Below are 22537 nucleotides of genomic sequence, written 5' to 3' on the forward strand. Positions count from 1 at the left end.
GGTATGTGACTGGACTCTTTTACTTAGCATGTTTCAAGATTTCATGTTGTACGTATCAGTCCTTCATTTCCTTTAATGATTCTAACACTCCATTGTCTGGATAGACCACGTATCTTCATCGATTCATTAGCTGAAGGACATTTGGATTGGTTCTCCTTCTGAATTAATTTAAAATGTTAATTACACAATTCGCCCCAGGGGTGCCCATCTGGTTCAGTTGGAAGAGTGTGTGTCTCTTGATCTCAGGGTTGTGACTTTGAGCCCCACGTTGGATGTAGAGATTAAAAAAAAAAAAAAATTATATATATATATATATACATATATATATATATAACCAACTGGCTCCAGCTGAAAAGGAAAATGGCCTATGTTGTGGTAAAGAAAAGGCTGACAGGGCTTGTGAAAGCATGGCTATGAGAGCCCATCTCTTAAACGGTAGTGGAGGAGGCAGAAACTTATGTATTACAGAGGTGACTGGTAAAAAGGCAGCTCAGGGGGAGGTAGGCCTAGAGGAACTGTCAGTGTTAACGGGAACATGAACTTAAAAAAAAAAAACAACTAGGGTTTTATTAATCTTCCTGAACTACTTGCAGCTGCACTGGTCACCTGAACGGTGGGGTCGGGCCCGTGTCACATGGGGGCTGCTGTGCAAGGTAATCCCCTCAGTGTGCCCAGGGCAGCCACCGCCCTGCGAGGCAGTTTCACGCTGTCCAGTAGCATGAGGCTGTATTTCTGTTTCTCTTCTCCCTTGGCTCCTGGCTGTGAGAGCTGGGGAGGCTGTGGGAGGGGTGGGGGTGACCTAAACTTGGCCAATTGGATCTTCCTACCTGGGACTTTAAGCCTGGATGAGTGAGCCTGAAACACAGGCAGTCAGAGTGCTTCAGTTGTGGTGACAGGGCAGATGGAGTGACCACTGGAAGTGGGGCCAGCAGAGCCTAACATGGCCTGGCAGAAAAGTGTCCTTGACCGTCTCCTCCTGGGGCAAGGCTTTGGCTATGGTTCTGCTCTCTTAGCACAAGAGAATTCTGTTCCCTTAGCACAAGAGAGTAGCCGAGGGAAATGTGGTGAAAAAAAAAAAAAAAAGAGGCTCTAGCAGCTGTACCAGTTATTAAACTTTATTATGACTCGATACCATATTATACTTTATAAGTTTGTATAGCAGTTAAAAAGGATTAAGTAAAAAATTTGAGAAGGAACATTTAGAGACACGAAGTTTAGAAACATGAAGTTTCTCTTCGAAATTTCGCACTCCTCTTTGGAGCGTTTGGCTTACTTGCTCTGGAACTCACACTTGAATCCTTCCACTTCTTACGACCAGCAATGCTGAGGAACAGTTGGACCCCCTCTACTTTTATTAAAGTTTGTGATTTCATCCACCAATACCATTTTCCTTTCTATCTTTTAACTTTCTGTAAACTTCACAGGACAATGTCTGGCATGTACATAACAGGTATTTAATGTCGTGTGTACTCTCCAGAACAAATGAATCAGTTGTGTTTACAGCAAAGGGGCTATGTGAAATGATGCACCTGAACCTCCAGTTTGATGGCCTTTGCCGACCGTAGTCTGTGAGTAAGAGCGACATCCCTGGCCAGCTGTGGGTCTGGGGAAACCTGCTTGCACCAGAGGCAGTGATTAAGGTCTGTTGGGGAAGATGCCTCTCCTCTTACTCGCCTACTCTTTCCTTTTGTAAGGCTAGAATTTGTATCTTCTGTATAAAATGACTGCTTTAAACTTGAGTTTGAACTCCAAGGGAGGATTCGAACAGGGCCTCCATGTATCCTGTGAGTAAGGCGCACTCCTGCTGGGCAGGCAGATCTTAGGCCACATCGCTTTGAAGGCTGCCCAGTAGTGGAAGGATTGCTGGCTGCTTTGGGGCCGGATGGTCATTCCTTGTTCACTCTGCTACGGGAGAAATGTGGTACCAAGCTTGAGGTCATGTACATGTGCCCAGTAGGTCAACCTACACCTCCCAGTTCCAGAACTGTATATCCAGACTGGGAGTAAATGGCCAGAGTGGAAAACCTATGCAGTGCCATTCTACTCTTTACTTGTCTGGGAGCATTGCCTTCCATTTGCCCTCACTCCTCCCAAACAGCACCTAGCACGCCTCCAGTATTCTGTTTATTACCATTCTCAATCTTATGTTCAGATGTATTTGTTAAAAGAGTAGTGAGTTACAAGAGCTTTCATAACTGGGAAGAGCTATGAAGTAAATGCTGACCTTTGAGGGCCTATTCTGTGCCAAGCCCGGTTTTTGGCATTTCAGACGTATTAACTTAATGATCAAAGCCACCATGACAGCATTTGCCTGTGTCAGTAGCTGGGGACACAGAGACAGAGAAGCTGAGTAACATGCCTCAGTCCTATGTTTGAATCTGGATGCTACCAAAACTCTTCCTATAACCTTCTAGTATTTATAAAAGGAAGGATATTGATAACATACAGAATAACTGTGAAGCTACAATCAGAGTAGTATAGAAACTGCCAATAATTAGAGGGATGTTTAATAATATTTCAAAGCACAAAGTATACTAATCCTCAGAAATGGGAGCTACACACAAATTCTGTGACATTAAATCATGATCAGGGTAATTAGAGACGTTTCCATTCAAACCAGTACAGATTACATAATATAGGGGAGAGACAGTAACTTGGGAGTTTTGTGGGTTCACTCTTCAAATACCAGAGCACATGTAACTACAAAAAATGGAGGTGGTATCATTCAGAAGGAGAAGACCAAGAGTTCTGGTATCTTGTCTGCACTTGATCTTAGCCAAAAGGCCGACTTGTCTGGCTGAAAGCGAAAGAATTCTGAATGAGCAACTTGGTTATGAACAAGAAGGTCCAGAACAGGTAAACCTGGAAAGACCACTGGTGGTGGCACATAGCTCTTAGCTATGCTGTACCAGTCTTGTTTTTAACGAATCTCTATTCCTTAAAAAAAAACGGCCAGGGGTGAGAGCGAAGACCTCTTTTTTTAGTATTTGTTCTTCTCCACGGAGTCCGTGATAAAAGTCACCATGCACACAGCCAGACTTCTTTCAGAAGTGGCTCTATTCCCGGGTTGGGAGGCTTCACTCTGTGACCCAACAAATCTTGCCATTTTCTCCAAGCCGTACAGCTCCACTGGCTACCAGCTGGAGGGCTGCAGGGAATATTTTGTGCTCTGCTAATTTCACTCTTTCAGACAGAGTTGCAACAGTGTCACCTCTCTTCACTGGAACAGATTCTTGTAAAATAATCTGTCCAGCATCTACATCTTCCTGGAGGAGGAAGAAGAAGTTTTGAACATTACTTTCTAGCTAGCACAATTTACATAGAGACACAGATAATACTTTGGTAGAAAGAGACATACTCACAGCTACAAAGTGCACAGTACACCCGGTGACTGTGACGCCGGCTTCTAGGGCTTGCTCGTGGGCATTTGAACCCTTAAAAGACGGGAGCAAGGATGGGTGGATGTTGAGCATCTTCCCTAGAAATTAATGAAAACGCAGCGGTCAGAATTTACAAATTCTAGGTCCTCTACCAAAGAATGTATGTTTTTCTGTCTAGAGTCGGAAGTCAGGAGGAGCAGGGTTTCTCTGGGATGGGTGTTTATTTGTAGAAGACAGGCATGAAAGGGAAATAAGGGTTTTCATCTAGGAGCCGTGGGCGCAGCAACCTCCTGCCTTGCACAACTGAACACACACGAGGCGCTCTGAGTAGGCGCCTGCAGTGACTAGAAGCGGGACGAAGTGAGGCGACTCTCGCTCATGGAGCTCGTGAAGAAAACGCGGCCTGCTGCTGGCAAGTGCTGTTAGAAAGAGACCGGAGAGTCCTGCACGGTGTCTACGTGCTCGACTTCTAATCACAAAGCGGCAACGCCACTTTCACGTTACACCGCAAGGACTCTAACCATAGTCACTTAAGAAACCATGAACTCTTTGGAGAATCCATCTGTTGTCCAAACAGGGGCACAAAAAAGGACAGCAGGACGCAGTCACAACTTTAGTGAAAAGGGCTAGAACACAAGGTGCATTTTCCAGAAATAATGCCTTCCTTGCCATGTGTGGCAACGGTCTACGAAGTGTAGATGGACTCTCCATGTTGGGAGACGGGATCATTTTCTTTTGTGTCTACACAAGCAAAAATGTCTCTACTGAATTATCCATTCAGAAGATGAAATGCTAGTAATGTGAGTAACCTAACCTGTGTTAGAAAGTGATTGATTACAGCAGGCCAAAGAAAACTGATAAAGGCACAAGATAAAATGATCACTGGGTCATTCTCTGAGCTGAGGAAATTAAATTACAACCTGTGTTAAAAGAGCCTAGTAAATACTTCACCATTGGGTTGCTTGGGAGGCTAATGGCCCTGCAGTGTGCGTTCAGCGGATATCTCAATGTGGTGTCACACAGGTTTTGCTTACCATCCCATTTCCTGACAAAGGGGCCAGATAAGATTCTCATGAATCCTGCAAGACAGACTATGTCTGTGGAGTACTCCTCAAGGACTTGGTCAACTGCAGTGTCAAATTCTACCCGACTTTTATATAATTTATGATTAATTACCTGTAAGAAAAAAATCAGCACAACTTTTTCAATGAATTACCAAAAACAATTTAAAACTCAACCTGTACATAGACCATGCTTGCCCTCTTTCTCATAAAGACATCGTGGAGAATGAAGTAGAAAGGCAGCCCAGCACACACCCCAATCCAGAAATCCAAAGAATAAGCTACCCTTACAGTTAGAGGTCTTGTTAGGGGTGGAGGGGGCAGGTTATGAGTTTAAATACAGTCTTCAGGAAAGACACTTGTCAGAGTAACTCACTCTGCTGGGAATTCCAGCTCTCTCCGCTTTATCTAAGCCAGCCACTGCGGCTTTGTTGGAGATAACGACGACTATGTGCGCACAGCTACTTGGCTCCCTAGTGCTGTCTATGAGAGCTTGCAGGTTTGATCCTGAAAGAGAGGAAAACACACAAGTGAGTTTAAGTGTCTTAATAAAGGTATGTTCCATTTTGCATAGCAAATGGTCAAGATTTCCAAATAAACATCTTAGAAAAGACTGGCAAAATATGTGAGGCTTTTAAATTCCTTCTCTCGATGGATTAATAGCTTATGAAAATGTAGGCACTCCTGGTTCTAGGATATATAATTGGTCCTACAAATAATATGATCAAGCACAGTAAGAGAAACAGTGTAACATGATTTAAAAACTGACTGGTGGGGCGCCTGAGTGGCTCAGTGGGTTAAGCCTTTGCCTTTAGCTCAGGTCATGATACCAGGGCTCTGGGATTGAGTCCTGCTTCAGGCTCTCTGCTCAGCGGGGAGCCTGCTTCTCCCTCCCTCCCTACCTGTGATCTCTGTCTGTCAAATAAATAAATAAAATCTTAAAAAAAACCTGACTGGTAAGGAATTAGCTGCTTAATTAGGCAAGAAAAATCAACTCTCTTTAAGATTTTATTTTTTTAAGCAATTCCTATCTGTGCCCAACATAGGACTTGAACTTATAACCCTGAGATCAAAAGCCACATGCTCTATCGACTGAGTTAGCCAGATGCCCTGAAAAATCACCCCTCTTAAGAAGTAACCACTATGGGGGCACCTGGGTGGCTCAGTGGGTAAAACGTCTGCCTTCGACTCAGGTCATGGTCTCAGGGTCCTGGGATCGAGCCCTGCACTGGACTCGCTCCTTGGCGGGGAGTCTGCTTCCCTCTCCCCTCTTCCTGCCTCTCTGTCTACTTGTGACCTCTCTCTCTCTCTCTCTCTGTCAAATAAATAAATAAATAATCTAAAAAAAGAAAAAAAAGGAAGTAACCACTATGAACCTTATAATAGCTTTTTTTTTTTTTTTAAAGCATTATTTTGGGCCTAAAGTATATTGAAACCTTAAAATGGACTTGGAAAGCAACTATATTTCTAGTAATGTATCTTAAAGAAATAATGAGATATGCACCTAGAAATGTGGTGTATATTTACCAAAATGTTCACAGCAATGTTATTTACAACAGTGGGAAAAAGAAACATGCTATCTCCATCTGAGAGAATACAACACTCTTATTATTTTATCCCTCTATCCGTAAGAGTCAACCATAAATTTCATATTCTTATTACCATAAAAAAAAAAACACCTCAGCTGTTTTAAGCCTTTTTATCTAGAAAGCAATAACAAGAAAGTTGGATTTTCCATTTCTTCTGGTTTCTCTTTCTTCAACCATCTTCCTTATACCCTCTATTCTTCTTTAGGTGTCTCAAAAGCCCAAGAAAAGTAGAAAGACTGAGGACACAGAATAACCAAACAGTCCTTAATGATCCCCTGCCCCACTCTACTGACAGTTTCCTCACAATCGGAAGGATTTTTGGGGTGGGGGGAGTGAGCATTTCTTTTTAAAATTAATTAATTAATTATTGAGAGTGCACCTGCGTGTGAGAACATGGAGGGGGAGGGTCAGAGGGAGAAGCAAGGAGCCCGATGTGGGATTCAAGCCCAGGACCCCTGGGATCATGACCTGGGCCAAAGGCAGGCTTAACTGAAGGCAGATACTTAACCGACTGAGCAAACCAAAGGCCCAGAAAGAGCATTTCTACAGCCCCACAGTAAAGAGGAAGGCATATCTTACCTGTTCCAGATATTAAGACAGCCACTCTTGCCTTTTTTGATTGGAGAGAGAAATGATTTTTCATGGTGCCATTTTCCAATAGTGATCCATTTATTTGCATGGTTTCTATCAAATTCTTGACTTTCACACGAGGAGAACCTTCATGTCAAACACACCCAATAAATAAGAATGGAACTGTGAACTAACAGTAATAATGGAAAGAAAAGTATTTTATGAAAACTTGAGAATACCTCATCTTAAAAATAAATTATGAAAACACTAACAAGACTAGACTTGTATTACTTAATGTTATTAACTCATAAAAACTTCCTGAAGGAGAACATTTATAATTGCCTACTTCAACTAAAAGGCACAGCATACCACTATCTCCTGGCCTCAGGAGAGGCATGTGACACAAGTGAGGCCATTCAAAGATTTGACAGAAGATGCTGAGCGACAGAGGACCTCTCTTTCCTATTGCAATATGAGCTCAAGGATGTGGGCTCAAGACATCCTTCTGGTACTTGGAGAACCTGCTTGAAATGAAACCTACATAATAAATGAAAGGCATACACAGATACAATCGGCAGGGCCTGGCATTTCTTAGCTAATCTGAGTGGGTTTTCCGCCACTCTCCTTATTTCTAGTACTTCTAACAGAGTCCTGAGTATACACAACACTTGTCAGGGCGCTCGCTTTACAGTTTCCTGAACTGAACTGAATCACGAGGTAGGGCCCGAGACAAGGTCTCGCCTGTGGAAAGACTCCTCTGGGAAGGATCCCAAGAAACCAGAGGGAGGCTCTGGGAAACATGATATGGAGGGCCAACAGAAGAGTGTGTCATTAAACTGGTCACCACGTGGGCAACTGGGGCTTGATTCCACTGCGAGTCTCAAAAGTTATGAACACTGCTTCAGAACTGTTCCCTTTTCTGTCCCTAAAGTGGGTATTTACTCACTCCGCTGGCTAAGAGTTGTCCTGTGGGGTGCAGCTGTGCACAGGGACTACTGCACAGAGAAGTCAGAGCCCTTGGGCCCAAGTGAGGAGAAATGCGGTGGTACCAGCTCAGGCGTGGTCCGGTTACAGCTGTGTAAATGCAGCTGCCCCAGCAATGGCCGGACTAAAAGGTGGACACAGCTTCGGAGGCGGGGCGGAGTTGTACTTCTGGTTAGATACCCAAGAACAATGGATCAAGGAGTGATTACCTTCAGGACATGCCACCACCTTGCCAATCACCCAGGCTTCCTCCTTGTGCTGCTTAATATCTCTCAGAATCTGCTCTGCCAGATCCTTTGACACCACGAGGGCAGCCCCAATCCCACAGTTAAATGTTCTGGCCATTTCTTCCTCAGACAGGTGTCCTTCCTGCTGTAACCATGAGAAGATCCTGGGGACCCTCCAGGTCTGGGCATCTGAAAACAGGGAAGAGTTGTCTGATTAGTCTATTGTCACACACAAAATATAATGTGTGCATATATATAAAGCTGTGGAAATACAAGCAGCTCTGCTGTTTTACGTAGGGTAGAACTATAAACTGGCCTTCCAGAGTTTTTGGGTGGGATCCATTTGTACCTCATCCAGAATATTTTTGCTGACACACTTGGCCAGTATTAACAGTTAAGTTAGGTTTTGTGGTGCATTAACTAAATTCTCAGCAGTCTCTTAATAGATTGTGTTACGAACTGAGTTCCAGTAAAGGTTTGCAAATGTAAAGCTGGGTCTTAGTGATGACCAAAATGCACCCTAAGTGTGATGAAAAACTAGGTGGCTTACATTACAGATTTAGAAGAAATGTACAGGGCACATGTGCATGTGGGAGTTACGGGTGGGGGAAGAGGTGCCACAGAGGGACAAGCAGACTTCCGGCTGAGTGTGGAGCCCAACACAAGGCTTGATCCAAGAACCCTGAGATCATAACCTGAGCTGAAATTAAGAGTTGAATGCTTAACTGATTGAGCCACCCAGGTGTTCCTTTCCATATTTACTTTAAAATTTAGATTTAGGTCTGTTATAACACAACAAAAATCTCTGACAAAAATTTTTAAGTAAAGGCATAAACACAACATACATACAATTTAAATTTGGATAGTTGTTTAGAATCTACAGTTATGGGATCAGACTTGCCAAAACTCTACTAAATTAAATATTTATTTATGAGGCTCCTAAGAAAGGGAAGCCATTATGGATGTAGCTTTTTTTTTTTAAAGATTTTATTTATTTATTTGACAGAGAGAGATCAGAAGTAGGCAGAGAGGCAGGCAGAGAGAGAGAGGGAAGCAGGCTCCCTGCTGAGCAGAGAGCCCGATGCGGGACTCGATCCCAGGACCCTGAGATCATGACCTGAGCCAAAGGCAGCAGCTTAACCCACCGAGCCACCCAGGCGCCCCTGGATGTAGCTTTTTATTAAAAAATAGGATTAACCATCAGTTCCCCTTATTAATTTGGTGGATCTGCTGGATAATCAGTTCTTTATTTTTATTTATTTAAAGTAGACTCTTCCCTCAGTGTGGAGCTTAAATGAACTCAAGACCCCAAGATAAAGAGTCGCATGCTCTACTGTGTGACCCGGTCAGGTGCACTGGATAATCAGTTCTTTAATGCTCTGGAGTTGATACAATTTTTAGGGAGCATCACATGTTCATGAACCTTCTCCTCTGTCAGATTTAATTCCATTTCTACCAGCTGGGAAATGTCCACTCTTAAAAGCTGAGCTCCAAAGATTTAGCTACAGTGATGTTCACTCTTCTATCAACAGTCTAAAGCCAACAGCAACACAAAACCAAATAGTGGTATATGCGTAAAAAAATGGAATTCCCGGGGCGCCTGGGTGGTTCAGTGGGTTAAAGCCTCTGCCTTCAGCTCAGGTTATGATCTCAGGGTCCTGGGATGGAGCCCTGCATCGGGCTCTCTGCTCAGCAGGGAGCCTGCTTCCCTTCCTCTCTCTGTCTACTTGTGATCTGTCTGTCAAATAAATAAATAAAATCTTTAAAAAAAAAAAAAGAATGGAATACCTGTCTCAAAAACGATGCTACTCTGACAGCTGGATATTGATGGTAGAGTAAATGGCAGAATAAATAGCAGATTACCAAACTATAATCTCATTTTAGCAAAATGATTAATAAAGTATCTGTTTGTAAGCAAACAAACAAATAAACCCTGACAGGCTACAAGCCTGGTTTCTAAAAATGATCAGATGTCAGCAGTAACATAACCAGTTGCAAATTTAATGTTGAAAATGCCTTACCTAAGTCTGTTGGTGGAGTAGGATTCCTAGAAGAAACCTCAGAGGCTGATGTAAGGGCCTTTCTTTTTTACTGGGACACAGACATTTGTGTGACTCAACCACCACGGCTATTGGGAATATGGTGAAATTGACTGTATGTCATGATCAGTTCTGACTCTTCGGGTTCTTTCTGAGCTTCACGTACTCTGACTCTACTGTTGGCTCAGCAAATCCACTCATGGGCACCCACAGCTGCTTCCAGCCTGACTGGACCAACCCGCTCAAAAAAAAATATTTTTAAAAAAGATTTTATTTATTTATTTGAAAGAGAGAAGGATCACAAGTAGGCAGAGAGAGAGGGGGAAGCAGGCTGACAGAACCTGATGCGGGTCTCGATCCCAGGACCCTGAGACCATGACCTGAGCCGAGGGCAGTAAGGCTCAACCCACTGAGCCACCCAGGTGCCCCCCATTTTTTTTTTTTTTTTTAATTCATGTTTCAAGGCTCTACATACTCATACTTTGGAAGAAAAATCACACAACCACCTTCGCCTTCATGTTCAGTGCTTCTTGTCTCATTCTTTTTTCTGACTAGACTATCTCATTATTTACTCTTTTTCTCATGCCCTCACTCCTGGGTCTGCTCATCTCACTAACCCCTTCGTACCTCACTGGGAAAAAGGGCTACTTTATGTGAAATTCTTTAGCTTCTAGTCCGTTAAAGCAATGTATGTTAGTTGACCGTGATAGCTGGGGCAGTTCCTCTGTTACCCTACAAAAACAGGGATGGAAAACCCTGTTGCTCATTTTGCTGTAAGTAATGATCTCCCCCTTCCCTTTTACCAGTAAGTTTCTTGAAACAGCAACCTCCACTCACTGTCCCTATTTATTTCTGCCACCCACTACCCCCATGATCACATGGTGGGTAGCCTCTGCACTCACTGAGATGCTTTCCGAGCTGACTGAATCATACTGGTTTATTTCCAGTTCGCATCCTACATCCTGTGGCCGCACCTGACGCCGCTGACCACTGTCATATTCAAATCCGTGGGGTTCATACTTTTACTTGGTTCACTCCCTGCTTCTGACTGTTCTTTTTTTTTTTTAAAGATTTATTTATTTATTTATTTGTCAGAGAGAGAGAGAGAGAGAGAGAGCGAGCACAAGCAGACAGAATGGCAGGCAGAGGCAGAGGGAGAAGCAGGCTCCCTGCCGAGCAAAGAGCCCGATGTGGGACTCGATCCCAGGGCGCTGAGATCATGACCTGAGCCGAAGGCAGCTGCTTAACCAACTGAGCCACCCAGGCGTCCCCTGACTGTTCTTTTCTAGTAATTCTACCTCTGTCAACCTTCAAAGTAGACAGAGCACTGAGGAGTAACAGTGGAGTCCCCGTACTCTTTTGGCTATAACTATTACTATCCGCATCTGAGCACCAAACTTAACCTCAGCCTGATAGCAACTTCTGCTCCCAGACACCTCATAATAAATACACTGAAGACTTAAAACACTATTCCAGGGCGCCTGGTGGCTCAGCTGGTTGAGCGTCCGACTTGATTTCAGCTCAGATCTTGATCTCAGGGTTGTGAGATCAAGCCCCATGCTGCGCTCTGCATTCAGTGCAGAGTCTGCTTGAGATTCTCTCCCGCTTTGTGCTCCCCACCCCTGGCCTTGCACACACCTGCACTCCCCTCACTCTTCTAAAATAAATAAATAGGGGCGCCTCGGTGGCTCAGCTGGTTTAAGCATCTGACTCTTGATTTTGGCTCACGTTATGATCTAAGGGTCCTGGGACTGAGCCTCACGTCAGGCTGTGGGTTCAGCGGTGAGTCTGCTTGAGATTCTCTCCCTCTGTCCCTCCCCCTGCACTCTCTTTCCCAAATAAGTAAATAAATCTTTAAAAATAAATAGATAAGTAAATATTTGGGAAAAAAACACTATTGCCACTTCCTACTCCAAATCTACTTTTCCTCCTGCATCACGGATGTTACCGTCTATATTTAGTTGCTTAACTAGAAACTTGGGACTTCTTTTTCTTTCTAAGCGTAAGTGATTCTCAAATCTGTCTCCCTTCTCTATGGCCTTGGTTTGGGTCCTGCTTGTCCCTTGCACAGGCTACCATTTCCCTTCCTGGCATATTTTAGTTCTATCTTGATAGAGCCTGAGACTACCAACCTCTCATATCCCCCAAAGCACTTCATCTATATAAGTCGATTATACGAGGGGACCTTACACCTTAAAAAGGTGGCTAATAAAGCAAAAAGAGGCTAGTTTTATTTTTTCTGAGAAAAAAAAAAAATTAAAAAAAAGGCCAGTTTTATTTTTTCTGAGAAACCCCAATAATTTAAGAATTTTCCATATAGGGACGCCTGTGTGGCTCAGTCATTACATGTCTGTCTTTGGTCCTCGGATCAAGCCCTGCTTTGGGCTCCCTGCTCAGTGTGAAGTCTGCTTTTCCCTCTCCCCATCCCCTTGCTTGTGTACCTTCTTTCACTCTCTGTCAAATAAATAAAATCTTTAAAAAAATTTTACTTCCCCACATATATAATTATATGTGTACTAACTACCCACGGTTTTCTTCCACAATGTATTTTTCTTCCAAATGGCTTTCTGAACAAAAGTTCCTTTCAGCAATCTTACCTAAATCCACCCCAAACTTCTGAGGAAGGACTCGGGGGATGTTTTCTAGCAATCCTCCACCGGTAATATGGGCAAAGGCCTTGACGTGTCCTGAACGTAGGACAGGTAGCAGTGAATGGCTGTAGATTCTGGTTGGAGTAAGAAGTAAGTCCCCTGTGTATTGGAGAGAAGAGATAAACTTAGCCTATGAACATAAAACCAAAGCACATGTCAATAACAATTCTGAAATAGAGAATGATTTGACCCTACAGACACGCCAGTTCTATGGTAATGTCCAAACAGTGAACTCATAGGGCAATGTAATTTATTCCATTCTAATTAACTAATGAAAGACTAACCCATTAAGAGGTTGCTCACATATTTCTAAGGAAAAGTTAAATGAGTGTTTACCTAAGGTCTGATCACCACAGCCCTCAGGTGCTGGAGATGAGTAGTGGAGGGAAGATTTTGCTACAATTTTCCTTACAAGGCTAAATCCATTGCTGTGAAGACCAGATGAAGCTACTCCAATAACAATATCCCCTTCAGTGATTCTTTCCAGGTGAGGGAGTTTCTGATCCCGCTCCATGGCACCAACGGCAAAACCAGCTAGGTCATATTCTCCCGGAGGATACATGTCGGGCATTTCTGCAGTTTCACCTCCTGGCAGAATGATGAAACAAGAACGAAGTAGTCACATAGTATTTATAAACCTGCCTGGGAAGTACTGACACCAGGTACTCTTTTTTCCTTTTTTAAGTTTGTATATAATTTCTACACCGAACATGGGGCTTTGAACTCACGAACCCAGGATCAAGAGGTGCATAGTTTTCTGACTGAGCCAGCCAGGCATCCCCACTCTTATTATGAACAATTAAACACATGGCTATGTTCCGCAAATATTTAAAAAAAAAAAAAAGTCCTCTATTAGCTGCCTAAAAGAACTTTCGACCGAGCATGATTTCAAGGGAAACAGTACTAATTTCCACGAAGGAAATGTATAGACCAGAATAGGATTATCGTCAAAGAATGAATGCTTGGTTGAATATAATGTCATTTCTACAGCAGTTTAATTTTACAAATGCTTTTATTTATATTTGATGTTTATAATCATCCTGTATTCCAGATGATGGTATGGGCTTATTAGAGAAGTGATTTAATCAGGGCTGCTTACATCCAAATGCCCTGGCCTAAGAAGTACAGCATAGCTCACTTTTGTGATGATATGTAAAGATAGGGTCTAGGTAGGCAGTCTCCAAATTACAAACTGTTCTAAAAGATGGCTGAAAAGGTCATTTTCGCTTTGGGGACAGATGTGTCCACGGGAATGGTTAATACAAAAGAGGTAGTTTCATTGCTTGGGCAACCTGCAATTCATTTTGCTCAAAGTTCCCACATATATTTAAGCAGTATTTCTGTAAATCTTAGGTACATTTTATTCTTAGTGTTACTTCTGTTGGAAAATAATGCTTAAGACTTAGAATGTTAGGAATCATCTAGTTCTGGTGTAGGCCAGTAAGGAGGAAATAACCCTTAACGTTGTCTGTGCATCAGGACTTTGAGAAAGACAGGAATGGAAATAGTAAACAAAGATCAGGGAAAAAGGTAAGGCCTGGCTTACAGTTTAGGAGTAGGAATCTGGCGGACAAACCCTTGAGGAGGAGCTTGAGGGCAAGATTTAAGTTTTCATCCGGTAATGTTATTTATATTTTATTTGTCTTATGATGTAATCTGTAGTTTTTCTTCTTAGCTATATAAGTAGTAATCACATTTATACATAGGGCTAAAATATAGTAAAAAGGACATGTGATTAAAATGGATGGTCATACCAAGGAGAGCACATCCAGCTTTTCCACAGGCTCTGGCGATTCCAGCGACAACAGCTTCAGTTGTATTAAGGTCAAGTTTTCCACAGGAAAAGTAATCGAGGAAGAAAAGGGGCTCTGCCCCTTGGGCCAGAATGTCATTGACACACATTGCAACCAGATCTTGACCAATGGTATCATGTTTGTTACACTGCTGGGCAATCTAAAGAAGCACAACACACAACACAGAAGATACGCTCCAAATTATACCTTGTCAGTTTATCGATGGAGGCTAATAAATATTGCTATTTGGCCAGCTGCTCCAAACACCTAAAGATAAAATATTAAATTCTGATAAGCTATTTGATCCAAAACTATCCCATTTAAAATTATTATTTTAAAAAGGTTTTTATTATTTGAGAGAGAGAGCATGCATAGGAGGGGTGTGGAGGAGAGGGAGAGGGAGGAGCAGACTTCCTGCTGAGCAAGGAGCCTGATGTGGGGCTCAGATCTGGGAACTCCAGAATGACGACCTGAGCTGAGGCAGATGCTTAAGGACTGAGCCACATAGGTGCCCCCAAAGTATCTCCCCATCTTTTTAAAAAAATTTATTTAGAGAGGAAGAGAGAGTGAGTTTGGGGATGGGGGAGGGGCAGAGGGAATCTCAAGCAGACTCCCTGCTGAGCATGGAGCTGGATGCAGGGCGATCCCCCCACTCTGAGATCATGACCTGAGAGTCCAACACTTAACAGACTAAGCCACCCAGCTACCCCCAAAGGTGTCCCACTTAATCCCCTCCAATAACACTTCCATCTGGATAGAGTTTCAACAACATTGTGTTGTAAGAAGTATGTACATATTTGGGGCGCCTGGGTGGCTCAAAGGGTTGAGCCTGGGGGGCTCAGTGGGTTAAGCCTCTGCTTTCAGCTCAGGTCATGATCTCAGGGTCCTAGGATCGAGCCCCGCTTCAGGCTCTCTGCTCAGCGGGGATCCTGCTTCCCCCCTCACTCTGCCTGCTGCTCTGCCTACTTGTGATCTCTGTTGAATAAATAAATAAAATCTGTTAAAAAATGTACGTATTTTAGCCATATTTTATGGTTATTTGGTATGGTTCTCTCCAGCGCATATATATCAAGAGGGTAAAAATATGTATTTGGTATACAGTAAATTCTCTATCATTCACAAAAGGCCTTTAATCAATCATATAGGTATCTGATTACCTTCAGTTTAGTTCCAACACCATCTGTTCCACTTGCCAGAAGAGGATCTTTGAAACCAGCTGCTTTCAAATCAAAAAGACCAGCAAAACCTCCAAGATCAACATCACAGCCTAATGAGGAGGAAATTAATTACCGGCTGCACTGTAATAGACTAAACATGGATATACAAACCATTTCTTCATAAGCATGGCTACAATAAGAGATGCCTTTTCTGAGAACGGAAGAGTACCATGTGCTCAAAGAATTGGCCAAGAAAGTAATTATATACAAAAGGGGTAGATTTATCTTTTTGAATTTAACATTATGTATAAGAAATGCTTTCCTTAATATTAGAAACAAGAAAGCAGAAGACTATGGGTTTGGCTTAAACAGGGAAAGACTTAGCAACCTGGCATTAACTTGGAATGTTTTCCTCAGTAAACTACAAAGCCCCAATCAATTCACAATGCCCCTCACAGTTAACCAACTTGCAAAGGACAGGCTCTGACTTACCTGGTCTGGAGGTAGCTTTTGCTAAAGGTTTAATTTTCTTGACCAGCATATTTCCAGCTGCAATGTCTACCCCAGATTCCTTGTAAGTCAGGCCCCTAAAGAATTAAATGAAACAAACACATCACCTAAATACCAGGGAAAATTAGTTTAAGGTATTATTTAAAACAGAAGATGACTTGCATGTATCTCATTGTGCCAGGCCCCCTCCGTAAATTTTAACTGGTTAGGGGTAGGCCCTGAAAATTGAATGTGTTTAAGTAACTGCCCCAGTTGACTCCATTGTATCATCACTGTGGAGAACTACTTCTCTTTACTTATTTCTTCTAGAAGTACTTCAGGTACCCACAGGTAGCTAGATATGATATTTTGCCACACTTTTCTATTCAATTTTGGTATAGGAAGCAATGTCAAAATGGAGTAAAAAAAGTGAAAATTGGCATTATACACACTCTACAAAATAATCCCTAAATAATGAAACTGGACTCTTACTGCAGTAGAGAGTTGTGTAAGTTTCCTTATAGCTGAAGACAGCAAAAAACAAGGTAAAAACACATTGGAAAAAACAAAACCAGATAATGATACTCAGTGCATTATTCCCTTCTAAATAGGGCCAACATGTTGAAGCAGTACATCTAAAACTCATGAACAGCCTTGGGAATTCAGTAGCCTTGTCTTACAAAAATGAGTACTTTGGCCTATTGGGATGTAGTGATACATGAAGAAATATGTGAAATTTTATTAGAAACAAGGGGTCAGGGTACAAATAAGAGTTGAGAGCTTTGGCAATTAATACCAATGAATTTAGTAGTCTGGGGGTCATGTTCAGAAAGGAAACAAAGTTATGCTGATTTAAAAAAAAAACTTTCTTAGGTAGCAGCTGGTATTGTTGCCTCTCATTTTCTTCATCTTTAATTTTACAAATTTAATTTTGCAATTGGTCATTTCAATGGAATCCAGTTATTTTAAAATAAGAAATAAAAATAAAACTTTAAGCGTGGTATTTTAATGTTCTTAATCCTAAACAATTTCTAGTATTTAAACTTTAAATATATTTGTCTATCAATTAATAGGATTAAGTTTAATTAAGTTGCTAAACATTTCACATTTTTTTCTAAGACATTTATCTCACAAGCTCAATGAACAACAGAAACTATGATATATACTTAAGAAATCAAATCACCCACATTTGCAATTAATAGTTTATTGATTTTACAAAGGAGTAATTGTATGTACTAACAAATTATACATTTAAAATGTAAAAATTTTACATTTTACATTTAAAATGTAAAAATACATCTTAGTAATAAATATAAACACACTAACAAAATGAGACTGCCAAAATTTACAGTATAATCAAATTAAGTAGCAAAGGTAGATGGCCAATATTTTCTTTTTTTTTTTAAGATTTTATTTATTTGACAGAGAGAGAGATCAAAAGCAGACAGGCAGCCAGAAAGAGAGAAGGGAAAGCAGGCTCCCTGCTCAGCAGAGAGTCTGACATGGGGCTCGATCCCAGGACCCTGAGATCATGACCTGAGCCCAAGGCAGAGGCTTAACCCACTGAGCCACCCAGGTGCCTCTTCATCTTGAAATCTTTGACAAAATCATGAACTAAGATGAAAATACAACCGTAATATTAAAATATGTAACTCAAGGAATAAAATCCTTTCCCCATCTTTATTGATGAATACTTGACAAATGATTACATGTATTTCAAATATACAATGTGAAAAAGTCCTTATTATCACTGTGATTTTACTGAACTTTTTTTTTTCAAAGATTTTATTTATTTATTTGACAGACAAGGATCACAGGTAGGCAGAGAGACAGGCAGAGAGGGGGGAGCCGGCTCCCCGCTGAGCAGAGAGCCCGATGCGGGGCTCGATCCCACGACCCTAAGATCATGACCTGAGCAGTAGGCAGAGGCTTAATCTACTGAGTCACCCAGGCGCCCCTTTACTGAACTTTTCAGACACAAAGACCTACCATGAAGCTTTTCTCCCACTTCAATTGAATTTTTTTTTTTTAAAGATTTTATTTATTAGAGGGAAGAGAGGATGAGTGGTGGGGAAGGGCACAGGGGAGAGAGCCAGAGAAAAGCAGACTTCCTGTTGAATAGAAAAAGCTGATATGGGGCTCGATCCCAGGACCTGGAGATCATAACCTGGGCCTAAGGCAGATAGTTAACAGACTGAGGCACCCAGGCACCCCCATGTGAATACCGTTCTAACTAGTTTTGCCTCAGACTAAATGTAAGTCAAAATTAGAGCAGTTCCATAGAGAGAAAAGATTACAGAATGGCTTAGTATAAGGTTAAGAGAATTTTCTATATAGCCATTTACATCAGTTATGAGGCTGTGCTAGATCTACCTCGGTAGGAAATTTACCTGGGCTGCTGGAGAAAAGCTATGGCGCGATAGCCTATGTCCTTCCTGTAAATGGCTCCCTCAAATTTTATAGCAGCTAGTCCTTTTTTGGCTTCTTCAAGGGCCAAGATGAGATTTTCCCGGATCGCTGTTACCGTAAGGACTCTACCCCCGTTAGTCACCACTCTGCCATCTTTCAGGGCAGTGCCTGCGTGGAACACCTCCAGTCCTAAAGCTTGAGCCGCAGGAAACCCTGTAAGAGAGCACATTTACATAATAACAATAGTCAACGCTTCTGAAGTGGTTTATAATTTCCTTAAGTCTTCTTTTTAAAGTTTATTTTAAGATTTTATTTTATTGAGGGAGAGAGAGAGAGCACAAGTTGGGGAGGAGCGGAGGCAGAGGCTGAGCGAGAAATAGACTCCCCACTGAGCAGGGAGCCCAATGTGGGGCTCAATCCCAGGACCCTGGGATGATGACCTGAGCTGAAGACAGATGCCTGACTGACTGAGCGGCCCTGATGCCTGAAGATTTTTTTCAATAAGATTTTTATTTCACTTAAATGAATCTTCACAAGAATCCTATCAGGAAGGAATAAAGCAACAAGATAGCAAACAGACCGTCTCAAGAACAGTCTGTTCCGCTCTAGGGTGGTAACTGTATTATCATTAACCTGTATTATAACCTCATGAAAGAACTATTGTTTCAGTGGGGTAGGGAAAAAAAAATAACCTAAGTCTAAAAAGTTTAAAAACTTAAATGTAGAGCTGATGCTTAAACAATGCTGGGGTTGGGGTGCTGACCCCCCTTCATAGTCCAAAACCCACATATAACTTTTGACTCCTCAAAAACTTAACTACTAAGAGCCTGCTGCTGAACAGAAGCCATACCAATAATATAAAGTCGATTAATGCATACTCTGTATATAATATGTAACATATGTAATATGTAACATTCTGTATGTCATATACTATATTCTTACAATAAAGTAAACTAGACAAAACGTTATTAACAAAGCCATAAGAAAAAAATACATTTATAGTACTGTACTCTACAAAACCCGGTGTATGTTAAGTACACCCATGCAGTTCAAACCCATGTTGCTCAAGGGTCAGCTGTACCGCTTTTCTCTCCTGACAGGACGTTAAGAATTAAAAGGGAAAAAAGAAAAAAAAATCCCTAAACATCAATGAATAAAACCCATACTTAATCACCTTTTACTTATGAGTAAAGGAATTTCTTTTTATCATGGCCATACAAATTGCTTGCTTTCTTTCTTCTTTAAATAACCAACAGAATAACTGTAATGCAAAACATATTCTTAATCTTTCTCCTAGTATAACAATTATAAAATCTTAAAACAAATCTGATTTAAATTTGGTTTTAGGCCCAACTTAAAATCCCTAACTTAATTTTCTTTCGAATTATTCTTAAGCTCTCATGTATAATTTTACACTTAAAATATTATTAGACCATATTTTCTATATTCTCAAGTGACCAACATGGCAGTTTTATACAAAGAGAACTTCTAAATTAAAAAAAAAAAAATCCCAACCCCCCCCACTCATATATTGTTTATCTTTTTTATTTATCACTTCTCTTTTAGCATCCCAGTTGCTAATATGTAAATGAAGATATTCCCTACATGTTTTTATAGCACAGGGGCACTAGTCATAGGTACCCATGTACCTACCAGTACTGGAATACCTAATACCGCTGCCAAAGAAAGGACTATTACACTTGTCACTTCAGTCTTTGGGAAATTTCATCAGTGTTAAGTGATCCTGGTTCTATCCCTTCTCTTTGTTCCTTTAAAAGGCAATCGGGGCGCCTGGGTGGCTCAGTGGGTTAAGCCTCTGCCTTCGGCTCAGGTCATGATCCCAGGGTCCTGGAATCGAGCCCCGTACAGGGCTGTCTGCTCCGCGGAGAGCCTGCTTCCTCCTCTCTCTCTCTCTGCCTGCCTCTCTGCCTACTTGTGATTTCTGTCTGTCAAATAAATAAAATCTTTAAAAATAAATAAATAAATAAACAAATAAAAGGCAATCAGGAGGGGCGCCTGGGTGGCTCAGTGGGTTAAGCCTCTGCCTTCGGCTCAGGTCGTGATCTCGGGATCCTGGGATCGAGCCCCGCATCGGGCTCTCTGCTCGGCAGGCTCCCTCCCTTCTCTCTCTGCTTCCCTCTCTGCCTACTTGTGATCTCTCTCTGTGAAATAAATAAATAAAATCTTAAAATAAATAAATAAAAAAATAAAAGGCAATCAGGAGGGACGCCTGGGTGGCTCAGTTGGTTAAGCGGCTGCCTTCGGCTCAGGTCATGATCCCAGCGTCCTGGGATCGAGTCCCACATCGGGCTCCTTGCTTGGCAGGGAGCCTGCTTCTCCTTCTCCCTCTGCCTGCCACTCTGTCTGCCTGTGCTTGCTCTCGCTTCTCTCTCTATGACAAATAAATAAATAAAATCTTTAAAAAAAAAAAAAAAAAAAAAAAAAAGGCAATCAGGAGTGCCTAGGTAGCTCAGTTGGTTGAGCATCCCACTCTTGATTTCCGCTAAGGTCATGGTCTCAGGATCCATGAAACTGAAACCAGCATCCAGCTCCATGATCAGTGTGGAGTTTGCTTGAGATTCTCTCCTTTTCCCTGCTCACTTTGCATGTGAGTGTGTGTGCACACACGTACTTACTCTCTCAGGTAAAGAAAAAAAATCTTATAAAAATAAAAGGCAATCGGGGCGCCTGGGTGGCTCAGTGGGTTAAGCCTCTGCCTTGGGCTCAGGTCATGATCTCAGGGTCCTGGGATCAAGCCCCGCATCGGGTTCTCTGCTCAGCAGGGAACCTGCTTCCCCCTCTCTCTCTGTCTGCCTCTCTGCCTACTTGTGATCTCTCTCTGTCAAATAAATAAAAAAATAAAATCTTAAAAAAATAAAATAAAATAAAAATAAAAGGCAATTGATTCCTGACTGCACAGGTACCATGACTGGGATTCACAAGGCAATGAACTTCTTGTCTGGGCAAAGCAGGAACCAGAGTGTTTGAACCAAAGACACCGTTAAGGTCTGAGAAAGGTCAAAGGAGAGCCTGCCAGGGATCTTGGAGGTCTGCCTTTGGGCTTATGGCACTAGAACTTATTTGGCGTTTTAAGACACTGTTTTATTTAATATCATTTAATAAGAGATGCCTCACTTCCCATAAAGAGAAACAGAAGAGTTTTGAAACTGTTTTAATTCTGTCGTCCAAGTGACTATGGGGTACGCTGCAAAAAGGAGGTGGGGGTGGGGTGTCTAGTTACGATTATGCCTCTGAAGTTTATCTGATGTAGTTTCTACTAATTATGTGCTGATTCTCATGAGTTGCCTCTGTTATCTGTGCTCTTGGAGGACAGGAGAGACAGGCACACTGAGTGGTACTCTGGAAACTTGGCTAGGCCCATATAGGTCTTCCTTGTGCAGGAAGGGACATGGATGGCAGTTTTTCAAATACTGTAATTTTGGATATTTGCATACCCTCTTCCAACATGGTTAAAAAACTCCTGAAAGGTTTCTGATGGCCTCAGGCCCCTAAAAGGAGCAGAGCATAGCCTGGAAGGAAGGCCTACCGTAACACTGGTCACTTGTCACTCTGTAATTCCACCTTTTGTTCTCGGATATTCACCTGTTATCTCCACACCCTTGGTGTAATCTCCCGGATAGCCTTTACTTGCCATCACGACAGTTACTGCAGCGCAGTTTTCAAACCAAACAGGCAGAGATGTACAGAGCAGGCCATCCAAGGTAGACTGAATCACTTCATAAAGATCACTTTTAAGAAGTGGGAGGATCACCTGGAAAAACACAATCAACATGGCAGCTGAAAAATTTTAGTTCTCTCTAGACGATGTATTCACTGAGGTACCAGCAGAACTTGCATATATTCCTTAAAGGTAATTATTTCAAGGCCGATAAATCCTGAGATTAAAAACCACACATCTACAAAATAACACTTGTATTATCTTTAACTATTACCCACTTGGCACTCTGGATCACCGAAACGGCAATTGAACTCCAGAACTTTTGGGCCATCCTTGGTCAGCATTATACCAGCGTAGAGAACACCTGCATGGGAAAGGAACAGCAACAAAAACAAAAACAAACTATAATGAATACACTGCGGCTGAAAATTAGAATTTAAGGTACTAATACTTGAGGTTCTGTACTAACATGGCAAAAGTTAAAAAAGTGGTCAATTAAAAAGAGGTGA

General features: G+C 41.9%; 1 protein-coding gene across 6 annotated transcripts in view; it reads right to left on the bottom strand.

Annotated features, from left to right (window-relative positions):
- Window positions 1-1094: 1094 nt before the first annotated feature.
- The window catches only part of GART (phosphoribosylglycinamide formyltransferase, phosphoribosylglycinamide synthetase, phosphoribosylaminoimidazole synthetase), a 34372-nt gene continuing 12929 nt past the window's right edge, over window positions 1095-22537 (bottom strand). For 4 of the 6 annotated variants that reach the window (XM_032354111.1, XM_032354118.1, XM_032354104.1 and 1 more), the window contains 15 exons: window positions 22307-22392; window positions 21953-22121; window positions 18331-18562; window positions 15944-16038; window positions 15452-15561; window positions 14256-14454; window positions 12838-13089; window positions 12448-12600; window positions 7794-8000; window positions 6610-6747; window positions 4818-4948; window positions 4415-4556; window positions 3363-3478; window positions 2790-3266; window positions 1095-2755 (listed from right to left, as the gene is read on the bottom strand). In XM_032354111.1, the coding sequence (XP_032210002.1) occupies window positions 3078-3266; window positions 3363-3478; window positions 4415-4556; window positions 4818-4948; window positions 6610-6747; window positions 7794-8000; window positions 12448-12600; window positions 12838-13089; window positions 14256-14454; window positions 15452-15561; window positions 15944-16038; window positions 18331-18562; window positions 21953-22121; window positions 22307-22392 (2219 nt within the window). In that variant the 3' untranslated portion in view covers window positions 1095-2755; window positions 2790-3077. Of the gene's footprint in view, window positions 2756-2789; window positions 3267-3362; window positions 3479-4414; window positions 4557-4817; window positions 4949-6609; window positions 6748-6798; window positions 8001-12447; window positions 12601-12837; window positions 13090-14255; window positions 14455-15451; window positions 15562-15943; window positions 16039-18082; window positions 18563-21952; window positions 22122-22306; window positions 22393-22537 lie in introns of those variants that run through there. The other 2 variants (XM_032354128.1, XM_032354137.1) reach the window with 2 other exon arrangements.

The sequence above is a fragment of the Mustela erminea genome, chromosome 1, assembly GCF_009829155.1.
Source record: "Mustela erminea isolate mMusErm1 chromosome 1, mMusErm1.Pri, whole genome shotgun sequence".
Taxonomy (NCBI): Eukaryota; Metazoa; Chordata; class Mammalia; order Carnivora; family Mustelidae; genus Mustela; species Mustela erminea.